Below are 21,560 nucleotides of genomic sequence, written 5' to 3'. Positions count from 1 at the left end.
GAACAGAGAAGAGGCCCTGCAGCCAGCAGCCCACGGGAACTGAAATCCCCGCACCCTTCAAGTTACTGCTGCGGGAGCTGGATACCGTGTTTCTCTCTTCCTCCTCCTCCTCCTCCTGTCCCTTCTCTCAATCCTCCTCTCCCTCCTCCCTCTCCTCCTCCTCCTCCTGTCCCTCCTCCCCTTCCTCCTCTCCCTCCTTCTCCCCTCCTCCTCTCCCTCTCCCTCCTCCTCCTCCTCCTCCTCCCCTTCCTCCTCTCTCTCCTTCCTCTCCTCCTCCTTCTCCCTCCTCCTCCTCTCCCTCTTCCTCCTCCTCCGGCTCCTCCTGCTCTTCAACCTCCTCCTAGCACGCAGAGGGATGGACAGGTTGGTTGTGAAAATGTGAGGCTGGCGGTGGGGCGGTAGAGCTGAAGGGGGAAGGGTCCTGTCCGTCCGCACAGTGCGGGCTCCGTGGGCTCTGCTGTCTTCTGGGCCAGGGGGTAACGGGCATCCACCTCACGCAGGCGTCCGCGGGCAGGGTCCTGCTCTCCGGCCGGGAGGGAAAACCATGTGTGACAGGAATGCAATTAAAGGGAGAAAAAGGGACGGGAAGGAAGCAGGAAGGATGTCCATCAAAGAGGGGAGATCAAAAGAGTGAAAGAGCAACTCTAACTTTCAGAGCAGGAAAAGGAGGAAGGCACATTGAAGGAGGGAGAGGCGGAGAAGGCTGAGCCGCGGCAGAGACCAGGGTCCGGACGCACTTCTCCGGAAAGAGGCGCGGGCGGCTGTCCCATCCCATGTTTGGGCACATGAATGGAGCGAGGTGGCTCCCTCGCTGGAGCCCTGCCCTGGGAGGGGACAGTATCTGTTTAGATTTGTGTCTAAATTTAAACCCCGATGGCCGGCCTCCCTCCCCTGCTCCTCCTCCTCCCCCGCCCTCCCTCTCCACCTCCTCCTCCCCCTGCTCCTCCTCGCCTTTCCCTCCCCCCACCCCCCGCTGTCCTCACCCAGAGGCCGGAGGCTGGCTGTCCCGCAGCAGCTAGCAGAGCGGGACCCGGTGGGGCAGGAGCGGGGACAGCGGGACCGTGAGCGTGGGCAGAGGAGTGAGGTGGCCCCTGGAGGACATGGAGGTAACGCGGGGCTGGCGTGGTGGGCGGGCGCGGGCTGGGCAGGGCGCGTGGGGTGGCCCAGCTGCCACCGGGGAGGAGGGCGATGCCTGCCGCTGGCCGCCCCGGAGCACGCCCAGCCCACCTGGCAGACCCCTGGGCCGGCGGGGCGGCGGGAGGGCCGCCACGGGACGGGGGCTTCTAGGCTGCAGGCACTTTGGAGAGGAGCTTACAGGCTCAGGACAGACTCCGTCAGCGGGCGATCTGCGAGCCCAGAGCTCAGAAAGCAGAAGCCCCTGCGTCTGGAGCCCGTTTTGAAAGAGAAACGGCTGGCAGGCAGCGAAGCCCTCCCCGCACCCGCCGCCTCCGCTGAAAGTGGCCTGAGCTCGGCGTCCCCGTCCCACAGCCACAGCTCTCAGAACTTTCTGCAAAGCTCCCTCGCGGGCAAATAGCACTGCTGATGATAAAACTTGGGACTCCGCTGCATAGCCCGGGGTGTGTGTGTGTGGGGGGGGGGGGGGTGCTGGCCACCTCTGTGGGGTGCACGGGGCGAGGCCCACCCTTCTCAGCCTGGGATTTTCCTGGCACTGTTCCAACCTCAGGGGGTCCAGGAACCACCCTGCAGCGGAGGAGTAGCTGGCTGTGTGCCCAGGAGTAGCGGGTGCGTTCCCCTGCCTCCCTTCTCCAGGTCCCCAGGCTTCCTGGATTTCTCCCTTGCAGCTGAGAGCTGACATTTAGCCCACGTCCATCTCCGCAGGACCTGGGACTTTTGAAAGGAGCTTCTAAGGTGAAGCTCTGAGAGAGGAGACCGGCTCCCCCACGGCGTGGCCGGCGCGTCTGCTGTCTCCTCCCCACTTCAGCTCTACCCCGGAGCCCTGGTTGACGCGCTAAGCTAGCCCCACGCGTGGCCTGTGGCTCTGTGGATTCCCTGCAGGGACCACGGTGTGTCCTGGGCAGGCACCCTGCATTCTTGTCTTCAAGGGCTGGGGTCGCCTGCAGGGAGGCTTTATGAAGTCTGGGGGACTGTGGGATCTGGTAAATCGGGGAAACTGAGGCAGGTTAGGGCTGGGTGGAGTGGGGGTGATGCACAGACATCAGCAAGTGGTGTTCAGAAGTCCTCTCAGAGGTCTCCAGCTGCCTCCAGCTTCAGGGCAGGAGGTGGAGATGCCGGGGATGCCCGCCGGGGGGGTGAGGCTGCTCTGGAAGTGGGTGCCCTCCCCTGGGAGCGCGGGTACCTCGGCCCCAGGCCACAGTTCGGTCTGCGGTGCGCCTGCCTGGGCTCCTGTAGATGTGGGTGCGGGTAAAAGCAAAGCAAGTGGAACCAGGCTGCTGCTTGAGGACCAAATGCCAGTTTGAATCTTGTTCTGGGAAGACACAGAGGGACCCTCTGCGCCGGGCACTTCCTTCTCCCTCGTCTGAGGAAGGAAGTGTGTGTGGCACAAACCCTGAACCGTCACCCGAGCTGCTTCCGGGGGAGGGAGGGCATGAACAGCCCCGGCCACCGGTCTGCACAGTGGGGGGTGTCGTACCCGATGGGCCCCCCCAGGAGGGCAGCGGGCGCAGGGGCAGCCTTTGCCTGTCGGGGCGCCCTGAGCCCCCCAGGCACAGATCTGCGGGTGGCAGGGACTGCTTTTGAAGTTTCTTTGTGAAAACACCTGAGTGTGGAACCGCCGAGCCCGCGCCGGGAAGGAAGTAAAGAGGAAACCAGGAGCCGGGAAGTGGGGACTCTTGGCAGGAAGTAGCTCTATGTGGGACGGGATATGTGGGAGTGGGGGTTGGGAATTCCTGGACAATCTCAGAGCGTAACCCTTTTTTGAGTGGCAAAACCCACTTTGGAGACATGAAGGGACCTCGATGTTTGGGGAGGAACGGAGTCATATTGTCCCCACTAATAGGAACCTGAGCCAGGCCAGCAGGCTCCGGAGCGTTCCTTCCTGGGAACCCACGCACCCGCTGGAAGTCTGGGACATCTTTTCTTCCTCTAAGTCACTGTGACCAGGATGGACATCAATCTTTACTCAGACCCGTGGAGCCTCTGGCGGAGACAAGGTGCTGCGTCAAGGCTCTCCGTCCCAGGGGGCACGAGGCTCCCGTGTGTCACGGCCCGGGGCCGTTTCCAGTCATGTTGGTGCCCAGTGATGGCCGTGTGGGCCCTGAGTTCTCGCTATCCAGACTCCCACGAAGGAGGCCTGGGAGGAAGGAGGGTGGCGCGGGGGGTGCGGGGAGAACGCCGCCTTCCTCTGCGGAGGGAGCAGGCCGGGCTGGAGAGGGAGGTGGGAGCCGCGGAGAAATGAAAGCATGCGGCAAACCCGCAGGCCTCTGCGTGGAGTGGACGCTGGCCAGCGGCAGCTGGACTCTCCGCCGTTGGGAGGAAAGGGTTACTTTTTCTTCGTGCGAAGTCTCCTTGCCTCACTGTGCCCCAAAGGGGGGCCTTCTTCTGATTCAGACAGGGGCCAGCTCTAGTCTTCAAAGGCCAGATGGCAGATGGCCTGGACTCAGCTCGTGGGCAGTGGGCAACGCCGAGAGAAAGATGGGACCACGCGTGGCGGGAATGACGCGGCAGGAACGCCAGCCATAGACAGCCAGGGAGCCAGGCAAGGTCTGACTTCGCGAGTACGAGGGGACGGTGGGAAGGAAAGCCTAGAAGGTGTGGGAGGGTGAGAAATGACCTGTGGGTGGAGCTCTCCAGGAGCCCCGGGTGCCGGGGGGAGGGCCGCGCAGCCTCTGGGGCAGGGACGCTCAGGGGCAGGGACGCTCAGGGGCAGGGACGCTCACTGGTCTTAGGTCTCCAGAGAGCAGCGCCTGCCTACACGACAGCCATGTAATCTCACCAGACAAGGCAGTTGACAAATGAATGAACAAACAGGAGCTCCTTCCCCTCCGTCCCGGCCCCACAGGCCTCCCCAGACGCCCTCCGGCTCCCCGTTCCACGCCCCTCGGAGCACTCTGTTCACACCAAGTGAGAGTGCCGGCAGCACCGCCGCCTGGGCCTCTCCCTGAAGGTTCCTTGAGTTTGGGAGCCCGAGCGCCTGTTCCCATGGCCTGATGGGCACGCGATGCTGGCTTGTTGAATGAGAAACAAATGCTTGAAGGTGGGAGAAGAATCAGGGGCTCCTCTTTAAAGCCAGGTTTAGATCTGTTGTTTTGATTGCTCTTGGTAGGCATGTCCATGGGAAATACAGACCCCTGAGGCGCAAATATGAATTCTCTCCAGGAGAGGTGAACGGTGAAGCTGCTGCGGCAGGAACGGAAGGGGAAGTGTGTAGTAGAGAAAGAGGAGACTCAGGACGTGGAGGTTAAAGGGCACTCTTTACGCACAGGCTGTAGTTGGCGCCAAAGAGCCGGAGAGCACTTGCAAAAAGTCTGATTCTTGTGGACTAAGTCCTTCATTTGCTCAACAAAATAGTAGACACGTGAAATCGGCTACTATTTAGGTGAAAAGTGGGGATTCAGCAGGTGAAAATTAGACTTCGTTGCCATTGGTTAAACAGTGTCTACTTTAGATGGAGACTGTTAGCGAGCCCTTTCCTCTGAGGCAACTCCAAGTCCCTCCCAGCTGTTATCTGTCCTTCACCCATTTATTCCGTATTTATTGGTTACATGCTAGCGTCCGTGTTTCAAATGGCACCAAAAGATTATTGGGCTATCATATCTGTGTATCCTCACAGACTATCGGTATCACTGATGAGAGAGAGAGGGGGGACATGTATTAGTATATATAAGGTGTTCATTTTACTTCATGAAGTATTTTCTACCCCAATCTCACCAACAGCCTTTGCTGTTTTGGGATCCCTCCTCTCGCTGAGCCCTGGGTCATAACTAGGGACTGTGTGGCCTCTGGGAGCTGCAGTCTGTGGGTGTGGCTGCATACCCCCCTTTTCTGTCTGGCTCCCAGGCACTCTGTGGGACCCTCGGTAACAGTGGCTTCCACTAGGAGAACCTCCCATTGGCTGTCCGCAGTGATTGGGGAGTTTGGGGTAGCGGGACTGAAGGGCCGGGGCCTGTCACAGAGGCCGAGCGCATTCTGGAAGGGGGTCGGGTGTCAGAGCCTGCTGAGGCGTGGCCCCTCGCAGCCAGGCAGCCGGAGCTTGGCCGGTGCGTTGGTTCCGTGGGAAATCTGAACACTGGCAGCTCAGCGGCCCCGTAATCTTATCGGGGCCACAAGAGAAAGCATTTTGATTCCAGAGAAATCCGCAGGCAGCTCCGCCTGCGTCCAGTAATAGCTTCAGGTTTGCAGAGCCAGCTCGACCAACCCTGCTCACTCCCCAGCATGGAACAGCTCACGCTCTGGGTGGGAGGAAGCCACAGGGTCCAGGAGAACCTGAGACCCTGGGAGGGACGCCGAGGCCCTGGGAGGGACACCGAGGCCGCGGGGGACGCCGAGGCTGCGGGGATCGGGCGCCCTGGGCCTTTGCAGAGCTCGCAGCATGTCTCTCATTGGGGCAGTAGCTCAGCCTAAGCCCTGAGAAATGAGATTGTCAGTTTCATCACAAAAGCAGCATTCACTCCTGTTGGCCTTCAGGGTGTACGTAGATATTTCTATCTCCATGGAAACAGGACACCGGCTATCACTGAGCACAGAAATGTAGTGGCTGCCAGGGCCCTCCGGAGCCAGACCGGAGAGGACACCACCTCAGACCCCGGTCTTTTGGGCAGTGAACTCCCCAAATTTTCCCTTTGGGCTTCCTGAATGCCTGTCTCCTGGGATTGTGGGACATGAGCAGGGAGCCGGGGACTCAGCTGTGAAGTCCCACGGGAGGGCAGGGACTCCCCAGGAAAGGTGAGGGGGCATGCAGGCCCCCCTGTGGGACACCCTCCTGTGCCATCACAGGAGGGCCCAGGCTGGAATCCCTGAGAAGTCCAGACATTGGAGCCGGGCATTCTCTCCAGCCAAGAAGCAAAGCGGCGGCCTCATCGGATGCCCAGCCCCTGGTTTGGAACCTGCTTGCTCCAGGTCACGCCACCCTCCTGGAAGTCACAACCCTCCCCGGCAGGGTCTGCTCTAGCGAGGCAGCAGCACGGCCCAGACCCCACAGACACGCACGGAGGGCCGCCCGCCTGCAGCCCTGGGGACACACAGGTGAGCGTGTCCCCTCTGGTCCTGGCAGGACTCGGGTTAGCAGGCAGGTGCAGAACAGGGACTGAGCTCACCTGGGCAGAGGGCTCGCCCAGCTGGGCCTCAGGCACGTCCATAGGAAATACAGACCCCTGAGGACGCAAACATGAATTCTCTCCAGGGGAGGTGAACGGTGAAGTAAGATCATGCATGCTGTTGCAGATGACTCTAAGTTGAGTCTGGAGGGAAGAGTGGGAGTTCAAAGGCAGCTTCTCTAATGGGAGCTGGAGAAAACGTGCTTCCTCGGCGTGGGGCTCGCCCATGCGGTGGCTCTGCGAGGCCTCCTGGCAGCCCTGGGGGTGCCCGATCTGACCTCATCCTGATTTCAGCCCCTCACCCACCCCCACACACTCTGCCTGGGGCCGGCCCCCAACCGCAGCTGCTGAGGGGATGTGTCTGAAACAGGCCCAAGGGATTGCCTGTGGTCACGCTCCCCAAAGGCCACCCCCAGTCCCTCCCACCTGCTCCCCCGGAGAGAGGCCCCTGGGAATAAACCCCACGGAGAAATCGCCTGGGCCCCTCACACCTGGACCTTAGCCCGCTCACTCACGGGCACTGTGCTACCAGGTGACACCGTGGCCAGTCCCTGCTCTGGAGATCCATGCAGCTGGGTGGAGAGGGCCCGAACCGGAAGGACCGCTCAGCAACAGGCAACTGGCTCCATCCAGGCTCCGTCCAGGCGGGAATAATCAGTCTAACGAAATAATCAGTCAAACGAGGACCTGCGGCTGCAGGGGGTCAGCTGGTGAGCTGCTGTGAGACGCAGCTCCACGGTGTTCGCGATGAACCGGCAGAGGGTTATTTCTTCTCGGTCTCTGCGTCCGTCCCGGGTCGGCAGGGGCTCTGCTCCACATCACTGTGTCCCAGGGAATGGAGCAGCTGCCGTAGGGAAGGAACATTCTGGAAGACTTGCCCCGCCATGGCCCTGGCCTGGGAGGGTCAGGACTAGCCAGCCACACGCTCCGCTCAACCGCATGGATGAGGAAGTCAGTCCCGCCAGGTGCCATGGCAGCAGCTGGAGACACTTGGTGAGCATCGCTGGTGTCCTGGTCCGGAGACCTCGGAGCAGCGCTCTGGGAGCTGGGTCTTGGGTTACACCGCGTCTTTCAGGCCGGCAGGGTGGAGGCCGAGGGAGAACACGCGTGTCTGTGCCACTCGGGACTCACTCACGGAAGACTTGCGCAACTCGTGGTCAGGGTGTTCAAAAGCTGTCACCACGTTTTCAGTGATTTCCGTTGCTCTGTGCTTTGGGGTGTGACTGGGATGGGCAGGTAGGTTTGAGGGGAAGTCATGGGGTGCACATATGCCCCATTTCTACAGGAAAGGTATCAGCGAAGCATAAACCTAAGCCATTAGGGGCAGCTGCTTACAATGTTTCTCATGCATCTTAGCCCCAGAACAGCCAATTGGATGGATCGAGCCAACGGGAGGGATAGCCCTCCTCTCTGATTTGGGAATTTCCCCCAGTGAATAGGGAACTGAACCTTTTCTTCATGGAGTTACACAACGCTCAGAATTGCCCTCCCGCACTAAGCCTTGGACGGGAGCCCTGCCCTTGTGCCTAAGGAAGTGGTGAGGGAAGGTGGTCTGCAGGTGGTATTGGAACCGGGGGTGGGTTTGAGGAAAATGGTAGTAACAGCGGCCCTCTGCCCCGCGCCCTCTGGGTCAGTCTCATCGCGGCCTTGGGGGCAGGCCCCGGGGGCCGCCTTGCAGAGCGATAAACCCAGAGACCTGGGTTCCAGGTCCAGCGTCAGGCACTCACCTTGGGGTCCTGGCTGGTCCCTCCATCTGTCGAGCTGGCACCTGCTTCACTCACCTTGTAAGGCTATTTTGTGAGGAGGTAAGGTCATGCATGCTGCATGAGATAATCTATGAAAGTACCTTGGAAAATGAAAATATCCCATGAAACCATGGTGGTGTGGTTATTAACAATAAGTGGATTTTGTGAGAAATTGTAACAACCCGGGGTGTCTTGTGTAAGAAAGTTCCGGCGTTCTCTGCCCCATGGAAGGTGGCAGAGGGCGTGCAAAGAAGGCGACGTTGATGAATATGAGCAAAGCTAAGGCTTCCGTTACGGACCAAAGAGGATGCACGGAAGAGGCTATGAAAAGGAAAAGACTCCCCGATCCCAGCTCTCCTTCTCAAAGCGCTTTTCCTCACCTCGGAATAGAAACAGCGAGTCTGAAAACCCCACCACCGGCCCTCTGCCTGCCACGAGCAGAATTCAACACACCCTTTCGAAGGAAGGCTGGAGAAGGACGCAGGAGTTAAGAGCATAGACCCGGAGCCAGGCAGCTGGGCTTGCATCCTGACTGCCCATTACCATTCTCTGGGCCTTGGTTTTCCCGTCTGTGAAATGGAATAGTAACAGGACCTACGGGATTGGGTTGTTATGAGGATGAAACGAGGTCATCGTTGTGTGAAGTGTGCAGAGCTGTGCCTGCACATCACAGGCGTGGCAGCGTGTTGGGTAAGAAGGCTTTATAGTCATTTAGAGGGGAACGCCCTCCCTTGCTGTGGGTGCCGCTTTGACTGGGACCCAGGGTGGACAAGGGGACCTCTGAGGTCCGCTTCCGGCTGAGAGTGTGGGGAGAGGGGTGGTTGGTGCACCCGGCGTGCAGACCTCTGCGGGGACGCTCGGGCCTCCTTCAGGGGCTGGTCCTGGGGGCAGTGCTGGGACCTCCACGTCCAGACGAGAGCCCAGGAGAGGGGGAGCCAGGGAGACGGGGAGCTTGGGCCCTGGAATGGCAGATCCGAGCTGTAGGCTCCCAGGCGGCCACGGCCTGGCTCAAGCAACACGCTTTAAAGAAAGGGAGGGAGGAGAGGTGTGTGTGGCTGCTCCCGGGTGGAGCCGCGACATGAGCAGGCGGGAAGCGACAAGGACATCAGTCCAGCTCACCTGACCCTGACGGCGTGCTTCCCTACCTCCTCCTCTCTCCCCGCACCTGGTCACCTCCTCCCTGCCCTGTGCTCGCCTGTCGCCCCTGCAGGCGAGGCCCCGGACAGGTGGGATCCTGAGGCAGCCTCGGGATTGGAGAGCGAGACGCTAACCATTCACACCCGGCCCCTCTCAGCCGACATCCGCCTGAGCTTCTCTAGGCTTACGGGTTGAGCGCGTTCATATGCCAACAGGGCGTTCGGATCTCTCAGCCACGCACGTTACTTGCGTCATGAGGATTTTTTGGCGAGATGCACGCAGCAGGTTGAGCCACCTGGCCCGCAGGTAGCTGTGCACCTGGGAACGCAGGTCTGTCCCGAGGGCAGTCTCCAGGGACAGCCGCGGGGCTCTGTCCTTGGCCCGCCCTTGCTAAGTGTTTTTGTTAATGACTTGGTTGAAAAATAGAAAGACTCCAGATGACCCACAGCTGGGATGGTTAATACGCTACATGACATATTCAAGTTCGAATGATTTACATAGGAAGGGATGCCGGGCCAAAACCAACATGATGAAATTAAACAGGGACGGATGTGGAGTCCGCCGCTTAGCTTTAGGAAAATGTCCTACGCCAGTGTGGGGAGACCTGCTGGGAAATACATACCCACGTGTCCAGTCATTCCACAAATATGCACTGGGCCTCCTGGCGGATTCTCGGAGGAGGTCAGATCTGAAGATGCTATCTCCGCACGCTGAGCGTGATGCGTGATGCAAGTGGCCTCTTATCTCCAAATCAGTGCAGGCGGCCTAAGTGGCAGGCGGGGGACAGCTGAGGGGCTGAGGTGGCCTTGGAGATCAGAAGGCTCGAGGCCATGAGGAGCTGGGGGAGGGTCCTCGGTATTTGGTGTCTGCCTGGAGGCTGCTGCGGGCGGTGGTGACACGATAGGAGCCTGAGTGACTGAGTCTCAGGCCGGAGCAGGAAGAAGCATTTGCAGGTTTGGGACCGGAAGGGCTGAGTTTGATTGAGGCCTTGGCAGGATGATCAGAATTGGGAGTTCAGAACTGGAGATTGGAGGGCGTTGGGCTGGCAGGTGGTCCCCCAGGCGGGGGGCGGGGAGAGGTGCCGGGGGAGAGACGGGTACGCTGAAAACAACGCTGTGGGCGTCTCTTACGTTCGAGGAGCACCAGGACAGCGGAGGACAGCGAAGGGCGCTTCAGTTTATATGCAAAGGGTTGGGTGTTTGTCCAGCTGACCACACACTTCACATAAACTAACACTTTTCAAAGGAAGACTCCATCTGGGGCTTTATCCCTGTATCCCGCAGATGTAGGGCGTGGGATGTCTCCCCTGCCCACGCGCCCTCCCCACGACCCTTCAGAATTCTCTCTCAAGCTCCAGGAGCACAGGCCGCGGGCGAATGGGCCTGACTCAGGGCTGACCTGAGCTGGGACTGCAGCCCAGGGGGACAGGATGAGGGAGGGGGCAGCATTATGTATCCAATAGGCAAAGGTCTTGTTGGTGCTTTTCGTGGGACCAGGCTGCGGTCCCCATCGATCCCGCGTAGGCCCCCAGCCACGCACGGCGGGAATGGTCCGCACCAGGCACATCCTGATTGTTTCTAAAAGGACAAAACCCCAACGCACCAAAACTCCTCTCAGAAAACCCCACGACTTCATGTTCTGGGTGCTCCCCATAGTCTTAAAGTATAAATTTATAATTCAGCTAGTAGTAAACCTTCCAGGCAAAACTAAAAATGTATCATCCTAACACTACAATTTCTTTCTCACTTCTGATCCTCAATTTTATCCCTTTTGTCATTAAAAAACTGGGAGAAAAAGACAATTTTGTGTGTCCTTATTATTTGTAGCCACATAGATCCTTCTTACAAAACCGTAGTCATAACATACTGTAACGCGGCACACCACCTCTGCCCTCAAATCTGCAAGGCAGCGGCCTGCAGGCCTCCGCTGCATCCTCGTGTGGGACGTCTGCGTGGCGTTCTGTTGTACAAATATGCCCGAAGCGACCTCATCCTTTTTCTATTTCGGGCAATGGCCTTTGTTTCCACTTTCTCCGTATTATAAATAACGTCGCTTTAAACAGTCCGTGGGCTGTTTCTTCTTCTTTTGAATTACTCGGTTGGAAGCAATTCCCAGGAGCGGGATTATTAGGGCGAAGGGTCTGATGTTTGGATGGTTCTCAGTGAAGGCTGCCACATCGCCCGGCCTGCCTGCCTTCCTTCCGCATTGTCTCAGTCTACCCGGCGAGCACAAACCGCAGGGCGCCTGGAAGGGACGTGAGGTGACAGCCATCGCCCGGTTCAGCACAGAGCCGTCCTCCCAAGGCCCATGCTGTGGCCCCCTCCTCCAGCAGGGAGGGGGAGGGGGAGGAAAGGGGTGTGGACACCCTGGGAAATGAAGCAATCTGTGGCACTTCCTGTGGGACAGATGCAGCGGAGGGGGCAGGGCGGAGTGATCCGGGGACACGAGGAGCCCCTCCCCACCCCAGCCGTGGATGGAGGCAGAACCCTGAGAGTTTGCCCTGGCCTTAGGGAGCCACGGACTGGCGCCTGGGAAAGCTCTGGGTCACGGGCAAGAGTGGTCTGTGTGGTCACTCACCCGCCTGCTCGCTGAGGACGTATTGGACGAGTGTGTCCAGCTCTGTGCTGGGATTTCTGGACACGAACGGGAACAGAGCTTGGACCCTGCCCTCGGAGCCTGCAGTCCAGTCAGGAGTCAGAGGATGACGGTGATGCCCACAGGGTGAGCCAGGACCCAGCTCAGGCCATGAGCCGGGGAGGAGGTGATGTCTGAGCTCCATCCAGCAAGGAGGGCGTGAGAGCTGGGGCGGGAGAGAGGAGAGTGTGGAGTAGGACAGGAGCAGCTGGCAGACCACGCGAGACCTGGGACTTGGCCTTGGAGGCGCCAGGATTCCGCACCCCACAGAGCTGAGGAGCTCAGTCTCTCTGGGGAGCACCTGAGGGGCTCAGTCTCTCTGGGGAGCACCCAAGGGGCTCAGTCTCTCTGGGGAGCACCCAAGGGGCTCAGTCTCTCTGGGGAGCACCCAAGGAGCTCAGTCTCACTGTGGGGAGCACCTGAGGGGCTGGCCTTGAGCTGTGTCTTCCCAAAGCATTCGTCCAGCTTTAGTTGGAGATGCGTTTGGCCTGCTGGTGAGATGACAGGAAGTTTAAGCTCTTAAAAGCCGCCCCTGTGTTCTCAGAGCAATGGTGGGGGAGTCATGTGATCAGATTTCCACTTTAGAACAATCGCCGTGGCTGTGGTTCAGAGAATGGATGGGAGAGGCATGTCATGGAGACGTTAGGGGCTGTGCAGTGGTCCGGAGTGAGGACCAGGCCAGCTGGGCTGCAGAAGGGACTGTGAATGCAGAGCAGGGAGAGGAGCCTGAGAGGGCCCTTCCTCCTGGGGCCTGGCTGCGGACTAAGGGAAAGGGCAGCGGGGTTCCCAGGGACCAGTGCTCTAAAGGGCAGGCCGCCCTGGGACTGGGTGTCTCACACCCACAAAAGCAGCTCACCTGCGCCCCTGGGTACCTGTGCAGGTGCATTGTGTGTGTGTGTGTGGGGAGGGGTGAGGGGGGGGGGGGGGGAGGTTGGAGCGAGTGTTCCGTGTAGCAGAGGAAGCCAGGCATGGCGGCGCGGGAGTCCGGGCTCGGGACCAACCGCCATCGCCCGAGTGCTGCGGGATCCTGACTCAACAGCACAGGATCTGGGGCCTCAGGACGGTAATTCCATCCGTGCCCGGCTCAGGGGATTAGATGAGATAACGTTCATAGCCAGGAGCTTGGAAAAGAAAGAAAGGACTCCACAGATGGAAGGTGTTGTCACCTCTGTGTTGGGAAAGCGCAGGGACATATCTGAAGTGACTTTCCCTCAGAGAGGAGCAGGCGCCCCGGAGCGGGGCATGTGGAGGGGGGGCTGTGGATGCACTTCCACGGGGCCTCTGCTTCCTCCTGCCCGTGGCCTCCCTCTGAAGCCGGAGCAGCTGCACGGAGGACAGCCGGCTGGGCCGGGCCCAGATCGCTCTGCTCAGAGGCAGAGGCCGTGTTTGAAGCCGCAGAGAGGAAGCCGGTGGTGGGCGGGCAGGACTTCCTGACTCTAGTGCTCGGGTCTGGCCCGAGCCCCCAGGCCCACCAGGAGGCCTGCTGTCCACACCAGGGAGCCCTGTCCCTCCTGCCTGGAGCCTGACTGTCCCAGCTACAGTCCAGGGCGAAATTCAGGAGCTACAGGGACGCCCCACCAGTCCAGTGAAGTGTTGCGAATTTCAGAGACAAAAGCGCCAATTAAGAGCAGAGCAAGGAGGTGAGAGGCCAGGTGCCTGCCGGGCCAGTGGGCGTGGGACCTTGGGTGGTGTTCCCCGAGGAGGGAGGAGGATGCAGGTGCTTTCACCTTGACACCGCGCCTGAGCACAAGCAGGCATGGCAGGAGGCGGGGACGGGACGTGGGGTCGGCCTAGAGGCAGCTTCCACAGGCCAAGCTCAGCGCCTGCATCTAGTGCTCGCGCTGCCACCAAAAGAACCACGGGCTGGTGCTTAAACCACTGAGTCCCGCTCACCATCCGAGGCTGGACACCCCGGATGGATGTCGGGGGCTGGCTCCTCCTCTCAGCTGTACGATGGGCGTCCCCACAGGGTCCTCCCTTCATGAGTGTCTGTGTCCTAAGCTCCTCCGGTGAGGACCCCAGGCACAGGGATCGGATCAGGACCCCAGGACCTTATTTGAACTTAACCACCTCTTTCAAGACCTTATCTCCAAATACAGCCTCATGCTGGGGTCAGGACATCAGCATTGGGGACACAGTTCAGCTTGTAACAGCCACAGCCCCGGAGCCTCGCTTCCGGCCGTGGGTGAGAACAGAGAGGCCGCCCACCCTCCACTTGGCGCCTGGCTACTCTGTCTGCCTGTCCCGGCCACATCCTAGCAAGAGCACCGAGCGGCAGGGCGCATGCACCGCTGGGCGGCCTCCTGCGGGCCTCCTCACTGTCCTGCACTCCGCACCCCACCCGGTGCAGCTCCATCCCACGGGCTGGATGGACTCAGGCCACCCGTCCTGCCCACTCAGAGCGCAACGCCACGGACTGTGGCCACGGCGTCCCGGCCACTGAGCTACTTCCAGCCTCTGTCTTGGAGGCCTTTGCTCTGCCGTCCCTCTGCCTGGAGCTGCCCTCTCTCCCCATCATCCTGCCGGTAGTCTCGTTGCTATGGGGATCTTACTCCTCACTCACTCTTCCATTTGGGGGGCCACGTCTGCCCAGCCACGATGAAGGGGTGAGGCCTGGCAGGGACCAGCCCGCTCCCCGTCTGCCCTCTGTCACGGGCACCAAGGGCCAGGGAGGGGGGAGGCTGAGCCTGGGACTGGCTTCCCACAGTTATTCCTGAAAGGGACTGCACTCCCCCGCCCCCAAGCCTTATCTGGGGGCGGCCCCAGATGTTTCCTCTCAACCAGACAGCCCCCTTCTCCCCCGAGGGAGGTGCCTGCGACCCTGCACTGGGAGGTTTCCCACCGGCTCCTATCTCCTGACTCGTTCCTCTTGGAGCCTGGGAGCCAGCTTATCTGGCCTGGAGAGCCTTTGAGGTGAACAGCAACGGGGCCCCTTTAAAGCTGAACCAGCTCAGAGGCCGGGGCAGAAGTACAGCAGTGTCAGAGGGAGCCAGGCCTGCGCCTCGGAGGCCCACCATCCCCGCCGGCCCGGACACACACCGTCTAATTAGGAAAACGCTGACCACCCTCAGAGTTGGTGAACCCCGGGTATTGCCCCTCCTTCCACACTCACTGCCCGGCTCTGTCACGTGTGTTTCTATGTTTCTGTGCGGCCCTCGTCACTGGCCTCATCACTTTCCCCCTTTTCCATGCACAGCTCCACCTGCTAGAAATGTGCCTTCATTTTTAATGGATCATCTGTGGCCGTCACGCTCTCTAAAATGTGACATGCAGACCGTTCCTAATTTCCCACCTTTAGGAGACCAGCGAGGCTACAGGTAACTTTGCATCAACTGCCCTTTTCTTCTTTATTTCCTTCGTGTCTATTCTAGTAATAGAGCAGAGCGTTTCCGAGCTCCTGCTGTGTGGTCCGGCTCCGAGGCGGGTTAGGCAGTGCGCCATGCTGCCAGCAGCGTGAGGGAGACATCCCACAGGCCCGGCAGCCCTGGCTGTCCAGTGTTAGAACTCTCCTCCTCTGCTTATTGCGCAGCAATCTCACAGCCACTGCGTTTTATTGGTGACCAGGAAGGTCCCATGTCGGCCCCAAGCGTCACTTCGGCTGTGGTCGCCGGGGCTTTGGAAGTTTATCTGCTTTGTCACATGGGAAGTCATGTAGGCCTCAGCTCTGGTTCTGCCATTGACGCGGATCATAACGCTTGCCTGGCTGTTGCTTGGGGAGTGACACCGTCTTCATTGAGACGTAAGGCCACCCACGCCACCTCTCTCACGGCACTTCCCTTGCTACCTGGCGCCGTCTGTCCTCTCACCAGAGTGTGAACCCCGTGAAGGCTGTGCCATGGGCTGTACCTGTTTCCCTATCCTGAGCACCATGGCCAACACATAATGGGTGTGCAATAAATATTTATTGGTTTAAACACATCAGCCATTGGATAAGACTGAGGCTCCGGTTTCTGGACCAAGTCTCTGGGCCTCGGGGTCTCCATCTGTTGATGAGACCAACAATCTTCTTAGCACCTTCGTTTCCAATGAGGCCCCCATGTTAGTGGGACGCTAACATGCACCCAGGGTTCTGACCTAGAGGAGGCTGCCATGAACCCCAGGAAGCAACTAAGCTTGGGTTGTACAGCGGTTCTACATACAGTAGGTAAACCAAAGACATGCCCACCCAGATTTCAGACATGGTTTGGGCAACAGCGGGGAGAACGGATAAGGCAGAGAAGAGCAGCGGCAAAGAAACCTCTCCCCACGGATCGAGAGAGGTGACGGGGCCTTAAGCGCAGAGACCACAGCGAGGACGGAGGGCCAGACTGGAAATACATGGAGCAGACGGAATGCCTGGGCGTGGTGACCTAAAGCAGCGGTCGGCAACCTTTGGGACCTCACGGACCACCGGTTGGCAACCTCTGATCTAAAGGATGTCAGAAGGCGGGGAGAGAGGAGAATCCGATGGGTGCGCAGTCCACCAACTCCAGAGCTGCTCTGTGCTCGGCCCGGCCCCGCAGACCAGCCATCACTCCTTCCTCGGTGGCTCCCGGCCTGGCTTCCCGGGACCGGAGACTGTGGAGGAAGAGCCCAAGGACCCCTTGCTTCCAAAGTCAGACGGAGGCTGCACCTTGCCCCCAGGAAAGGACTCAGCTCCCTCACGCCCTCCCTCCTGCAAAAGAAATCTCCAGCTGGAGCCAGAGCCTGGGCCTGCTCCGGACCGGCCTGGCCACCCTCTGGCACCCGCGTGTCCTGGGCTGGTGAACATGTGGCCCAGCCGTGTCTGTCGGGGAGGGTGCCTGCGGAGAGGAAATGGCTCAGACCAGATATCGCCTTGTTTGTTTTCCCTGCGAAGAAAACAGAGCGCTTCGCTCATTTTTGGGGGATAAGGCAGATATTTTTAATCCCTCTAGTTTCCTGCCGCCTACAGGTGTTTCCTCTGGTGTCACCGCCAGAAGGACAGAGCCATGACATCATCCGCGTTGTCCCTGAGATTGCCAAACAGTGTCCCTGCTCCGACCTGTGAGTGCCACCTCAAGTCCCTCGGGACAAGGTGAGGTGAATGCCACCCATCACCTGCCTGTTCTCCACGTTCACCTGTGGTGCAGGCGGGGCTCTCTCCTAGGACCGGGTGGCAGCGGTGCCCCGGGCAGAGTGGAGAGGAGGAAGGCTCTGGTCTCCAGCAAGAACCCTCCGTGGCTGCGTCCCTCGCTCAGTGACGTTAGTGACAGAGTGCCTCGGTAGCTCCAAGGCATATACTCTACTTCTCACACGTGGGACCCTCCCCCCAAACAGTCTCTACAGCCTACAGAACAGGCGAGGATGCCGGGCCATTCCAAAGGCAGAATACCGTTTGTTTTTACCCCAAAAGGTGCACATAAGCTAACACTTTGGGGAACATCATGTTTTGCACGCCCCAGAGAAGCCCTGGTGGGAGGTCCTCCATAAAGTGGAGAAACCGACATACCTCTCTCGGCTTGTCTACTTGACAGTCGTGTGACTCCGTGGAGTCTTGCATCTGTGTGCTAGAACCGTGGTCGGCAAACTGCGGCTCGCAAGCCACATGCGGCTCTTTGGCCCCTCGAGTGTGGCTCTTCCACAAAATACCACGGCCTGGGCGAGTCTATTTTGAGGAAGTGGCGTTAGAAGAAGTGTAAGTTTAAAAAAATTGGCTCTCAAAAGAAATTTAAATCGTTGTACTGTTGATATTTGGCTCTGTTGATTAATGAGTTTGCCGACCACTGTGCTAGAAGGAATGGAACGTTTATTGAGTACGTTTGTTACACGGCTTAAACCTTAACTCTCAGGCCTTTCATTCTGTGAGCTGGGAATTACCGAACCCTTTTACTGCGTAGGAGACCGTGGCTTGGAGCAGGTGAGGAGTCTGGGGGCCAGGGAGCGGCGGGAGCTGAACTTGAACCCAGGTCTTCTCATCCCTTCTGGAGTCCTACCCCACAATCCCCATTAGAATTCGATGAGGGGTAAGAATACCTTGGCTATTATTTAATATTCAGAACAGCGATCTAGTGTTGTACATGTAATAATGAAAAATAAATGTGTCTATCACACCAGCAGACACCTCCTGGGATTACCCAGGAAAACAGGTCGAACAGGATAAACAGTCTTTGTGTAAACACAGAGCAGCCGACCGCTGGCCTTCCGGACCCACTGCCGCAGGCAGGCTTGACTGGGGTTTGCCTTGAAAACAACAACACTGAGTTGGTGTGTTCAAAACAAAATCAATCGATTTTACCTAAAAATATGAGTTTTAATCTTCTCTTGAAAAGTCAGATCCTTTGGTCATACTGGGCCTTGAGGGACCCTTTGAAAAGTCACCCCACGTGACCCAGGCTGTGGCTGGAGTTGACTGGCAGCGGCCCCTCCCATTGGGGCGGGCCGGGTTCTCCCACCCTCACCCACTGCTTGGCGGTGCCTGCTTGGCCTCTGAAGTTTGCAGCGCCCGCCCTAAACGATGGGGCAGAGGGGCCTGGACACGGGTGCGAGGTGCCGCCAGGATCACAGCCTGGCACATGGGGAAACTCCATTTCCCATCTAGGCCCGAAAGCGGTCGTGGCTCCCAAGTGCCAAGCGGGGTTCTTCGCTCCAAAACGGCCGCGTTGACATGCAGAGTTGAGATGGATTTCACAGCAGGGAGGATGGCTGAGCCGTCGGGAGTCAGACTGGCCGAGTCTGAGCCCAGCTGCGCGGCACCACGTGTGACTATGGGAAAGCTTTGCACACGTCCTTGTACAACAGGATTAGTCACAGGACAACACTCTCCCCGGGCTGTGAGAGCACCGAGCGAGCTGCACCTGTGATGTGCGTACACAGCGCGAGCTTCAGTCACTCCTTCCTGTTATCCTTTTCCCTTCCAAAGGGACCAGAGCTCCACTCCTCTGGGGACACAGTCAGCTCGTCGCCAGGGACAAGTGTCCAGGACCTATGGAAGGTCAGGGCGTGGGCCGACAGGAAGTCGCCCTGTCTTTCTCCTTTCGCGAGTCTGGTGATGTGCTTGTTCTAAGAGCAGATGCTGAGACAGGAGGGGACGTGTTGGCTTTGAATGGATTGTTTCCTTGAGCAGAGAGCAGGATTTGGGGAGTTAGAGCTTGAAACTCTCATTTCAGTGTCTTGGCAACGTGCTTTCTTTCCCTTGAGAACATGTCATGGCGCTAATTCGCTCCCTTAAACACATGTGCACAATCTCACATAACGGATGGAGCGGGCATGCTGGGGTTTTACAGGCATGTGAAGATCTTTAGGGTTGCCTCCCTCAGACCAGCTCCCGTCCCTGTATTATCCTTCACATATACCCTCTGTAGCATAGGCCATATTCTCTAGAACTATATACATTCTTATATATGTGTTATATACACGCTCATGTAGATACACACGAACATGCGCATATAGGGGGAGGTGGTTAGTTGTTGCTTTATAAAACTGGGGTCACATTATATACACACTTCTCTGCATCTTGCTATTCTGACTTCATAGATTCTCATGGAAAAGTGGAGTACTCTAGTTCATTCTGTGTCATGGTTTCACCAGAGCCCGTTACATGATGGGCGGTAAAACCTCTCCCTGGTGCTGGGAGCTCAGTTTCCGGGGTTTTGCTGCTGTGCATGCTCCGTCCGATTCCGTGGCCGTGCCCCGGGCTCTATGTCTAAGGAGTGGCTTCTCAGGAGCATGGGGCCGAGTTGAAAATGTTACCAAGTCCAAAGGCTGCAACAACGCACATTCCCCCAGCAACATGGGGAGGACCATGGCTCCTTCTTCCTGATTCCCAATAGCAAGAGCTGCTTCTCTCACCCGCCCCTCTCCCTGCCTGCCCGATAAGCAGAGAGAAAAATCTTAGTGCAATTTAATTTGCATTTCCCTGACAACCTAGTGAGTTTGAGCATCTTTTTATGTGTACTGACTTTCTGAATTTGCTTTCCTATGAATTGCTTATTTATATCCTTTGTTATGCATTGTGAGAGCACTTTATATAGCAGATACTATCTCCTTTTCATCTGTGTGACAACTTTCCAGATCTGCTGTTTTTGCTTTCCGTCATTTATAGTATCTTATCCACAAAAATGTTTTTCATTTTTTATAGTTAAAAGGAAAATGTTTCATGTTAACACTCTCTTATCCTGTACTCTGCTGTTACATCTATGTTTTGGTTAATCTCAGTTTGCCTTCAAAATGTCATGAGCCAGGCGTGGGAATTCAGCAAAGCATGCTGGGACCTGCCATCACAGGCTCCCCTTAGGCCACGTGTCCTTCCTCTCCAGATCCTAGACCTGATACCAGCCTGGAATTTTTCCATCTCCAGCTCTTAGCCTCCGTCTTCCTTCCCTCCCCCACAACCCCCTCCTCCATTTGCTCCTTAAATGGAAGTTTTCCTCCCATTTTCCCAGCTTTCTTCTCCGTCCTGTCCCTCTTTCTGGCAGGATGATGTGGAATGTCCCTGAACTCGCCATGCCTGGCTCCAGGGCCTCCCGGGGTCACAGGGTCTGGCTCCAGGGCCTCCCGGGGTCACAGGGTCCTTTCCTGCCTTCTGAGCTGAGACGCCCACCCTTCACTGTGGGTGCCTCCGTGCCTCTCCGCACGGACAGAACTCGGGACAACGTTTCCCTTTAAACACCTTGCTGGTTTCACCCGTTCAGGATAAATCCAAATACCTTGGCTTCCAGTCTAATAATCACCTGCGGCCCTGGCCGGCGTGGCTCAGTGGTTAGAGCGCCAGCCTGCGCACCGGAGGGTCTCAGGTTTGATACCCAGTCAAGGGCACGAATCTGGGTTTCAGGTTCCATCCCCGGCCCTGGTCAGGGTGCATGTGGGAGACAGCTAATCAATGTGTCTCTCTCACATAGATGTTTCTCTCTCTCTCTCCTTCCTCTCGCCCTCTTCCCCAACCCCCTCCACTCTCTCTCAATGGAAAAAACGTCTTTGGGGAGGAGTAACAACAAAAAAAACAAAATCACCTGCGTTTATTGAGCACTTACTATGTGCCACACTTGCGCTCTCTCACTTGAGCCCACACAGCCTTCGATGTCAATGTTGCCGTCCTCACTTTATAGACGAGGCACCTGAACGGTACATACGGTCACCTGAGGAGCAGAGTGGGAGGCGGCGCAGACATTCTGTCTCCGGAGCACTGTCCACAGCCTCCCTCTGAGCTGGTCCTCCCCATCCTTACCCCGTGGCTCCTCCTTCCTGGGCCCTCAGATGCAGCCACAGGGCAGCCCACACTGCTCCTTGGGCCGTTAATCACGCCCCACATGGACACAACATCTGAGCCACTGAATCCTCAACTCGCGCTTGAAGTGGTTGCTGGGACGTGAACCGGGCTGACCCTTAGCTTCCACAGAACAGGGACTGAGACTTAATTTCCCTGTAACCGCCCCCCAGCCCCCAAAGCTGCTGATTGGTTTTATTTTCAGGAACTCCTCTGTCACTGAAATGTTTAGCCAAGACTTCCCACGTCACCCTTGGCTTTCAGATGCCTGCGCCCATGAACCTACAGAAATTCCTGCTTAGTTTAGGGTCTCAACTACCAAACAGGTTGTAGCCCCAACATGGGCCAGTGGTTGGCCATATTAATTTAAAAAGCAGGAAAGAGAGAGAGAGGATTGGCTGCTGAGCACATCCCCCGCACGTTTCACTCGCTCTGGTAATGACCCTGTGTAGGAGGCATCGCCCCCATTTTACAGACGAGGACGTGAAGCCCAGAGGAGCGAGCCTGGGGCGGGCCTAGCTGGGACAGACCTCCCTGCCACTGTGTTTGGATGGCAGGCCGACTGCAGACAGGCCAGCGCAGGCCAGCCTGCCTCATCCCCAGCCCCAC

General features: G+C 58.1%; 1 protein-coding gene across 2 annotated transcripts in view; it reads left to right on the top strand.

Annotated features, from left to right (window-relative positions):
• The first annotated feature begins 994 nt into the window (after positions 1-994).
• Positions 995-21,560, top strand: part of RCSD1 (RCSD domain containing 1) — a 43,343-nt gene continuing 22,777 nt past the window's right edge. For both annotated transcript variants that reach the window (XM_054712100.1, XM_028127813.2), the window contains exon 1: positions 995-1,106. In XM_054712100.1, coding sequence (XP_054568075.1) covers positions 1,101-1,106 — 6 coding nt within the window. In that variant the 5' untranslated portion in view covers positions 995-1,100. The remainder of the gene's footprint in view (positions 1,107-21,560) is intronic.

This window comes from Eptesicus fuscus, chromosome 22, assembly GCF_027574615.1.
Source record: "Eptesicus fuscus isolate TK198812 chromosome 22, DD_ASM_mEF_20220401, whole genome shotgun sequence".
Lineage (NCBI taxonomy): Eukaryota > Metazoa > Chordata > Mammalia > Chiroptera > Vespertilionidae > Eptesicus > Eptesicus fuscus.
This window is presented reverse-complemented; position numbering and strand designations above follow the sequence as displayed.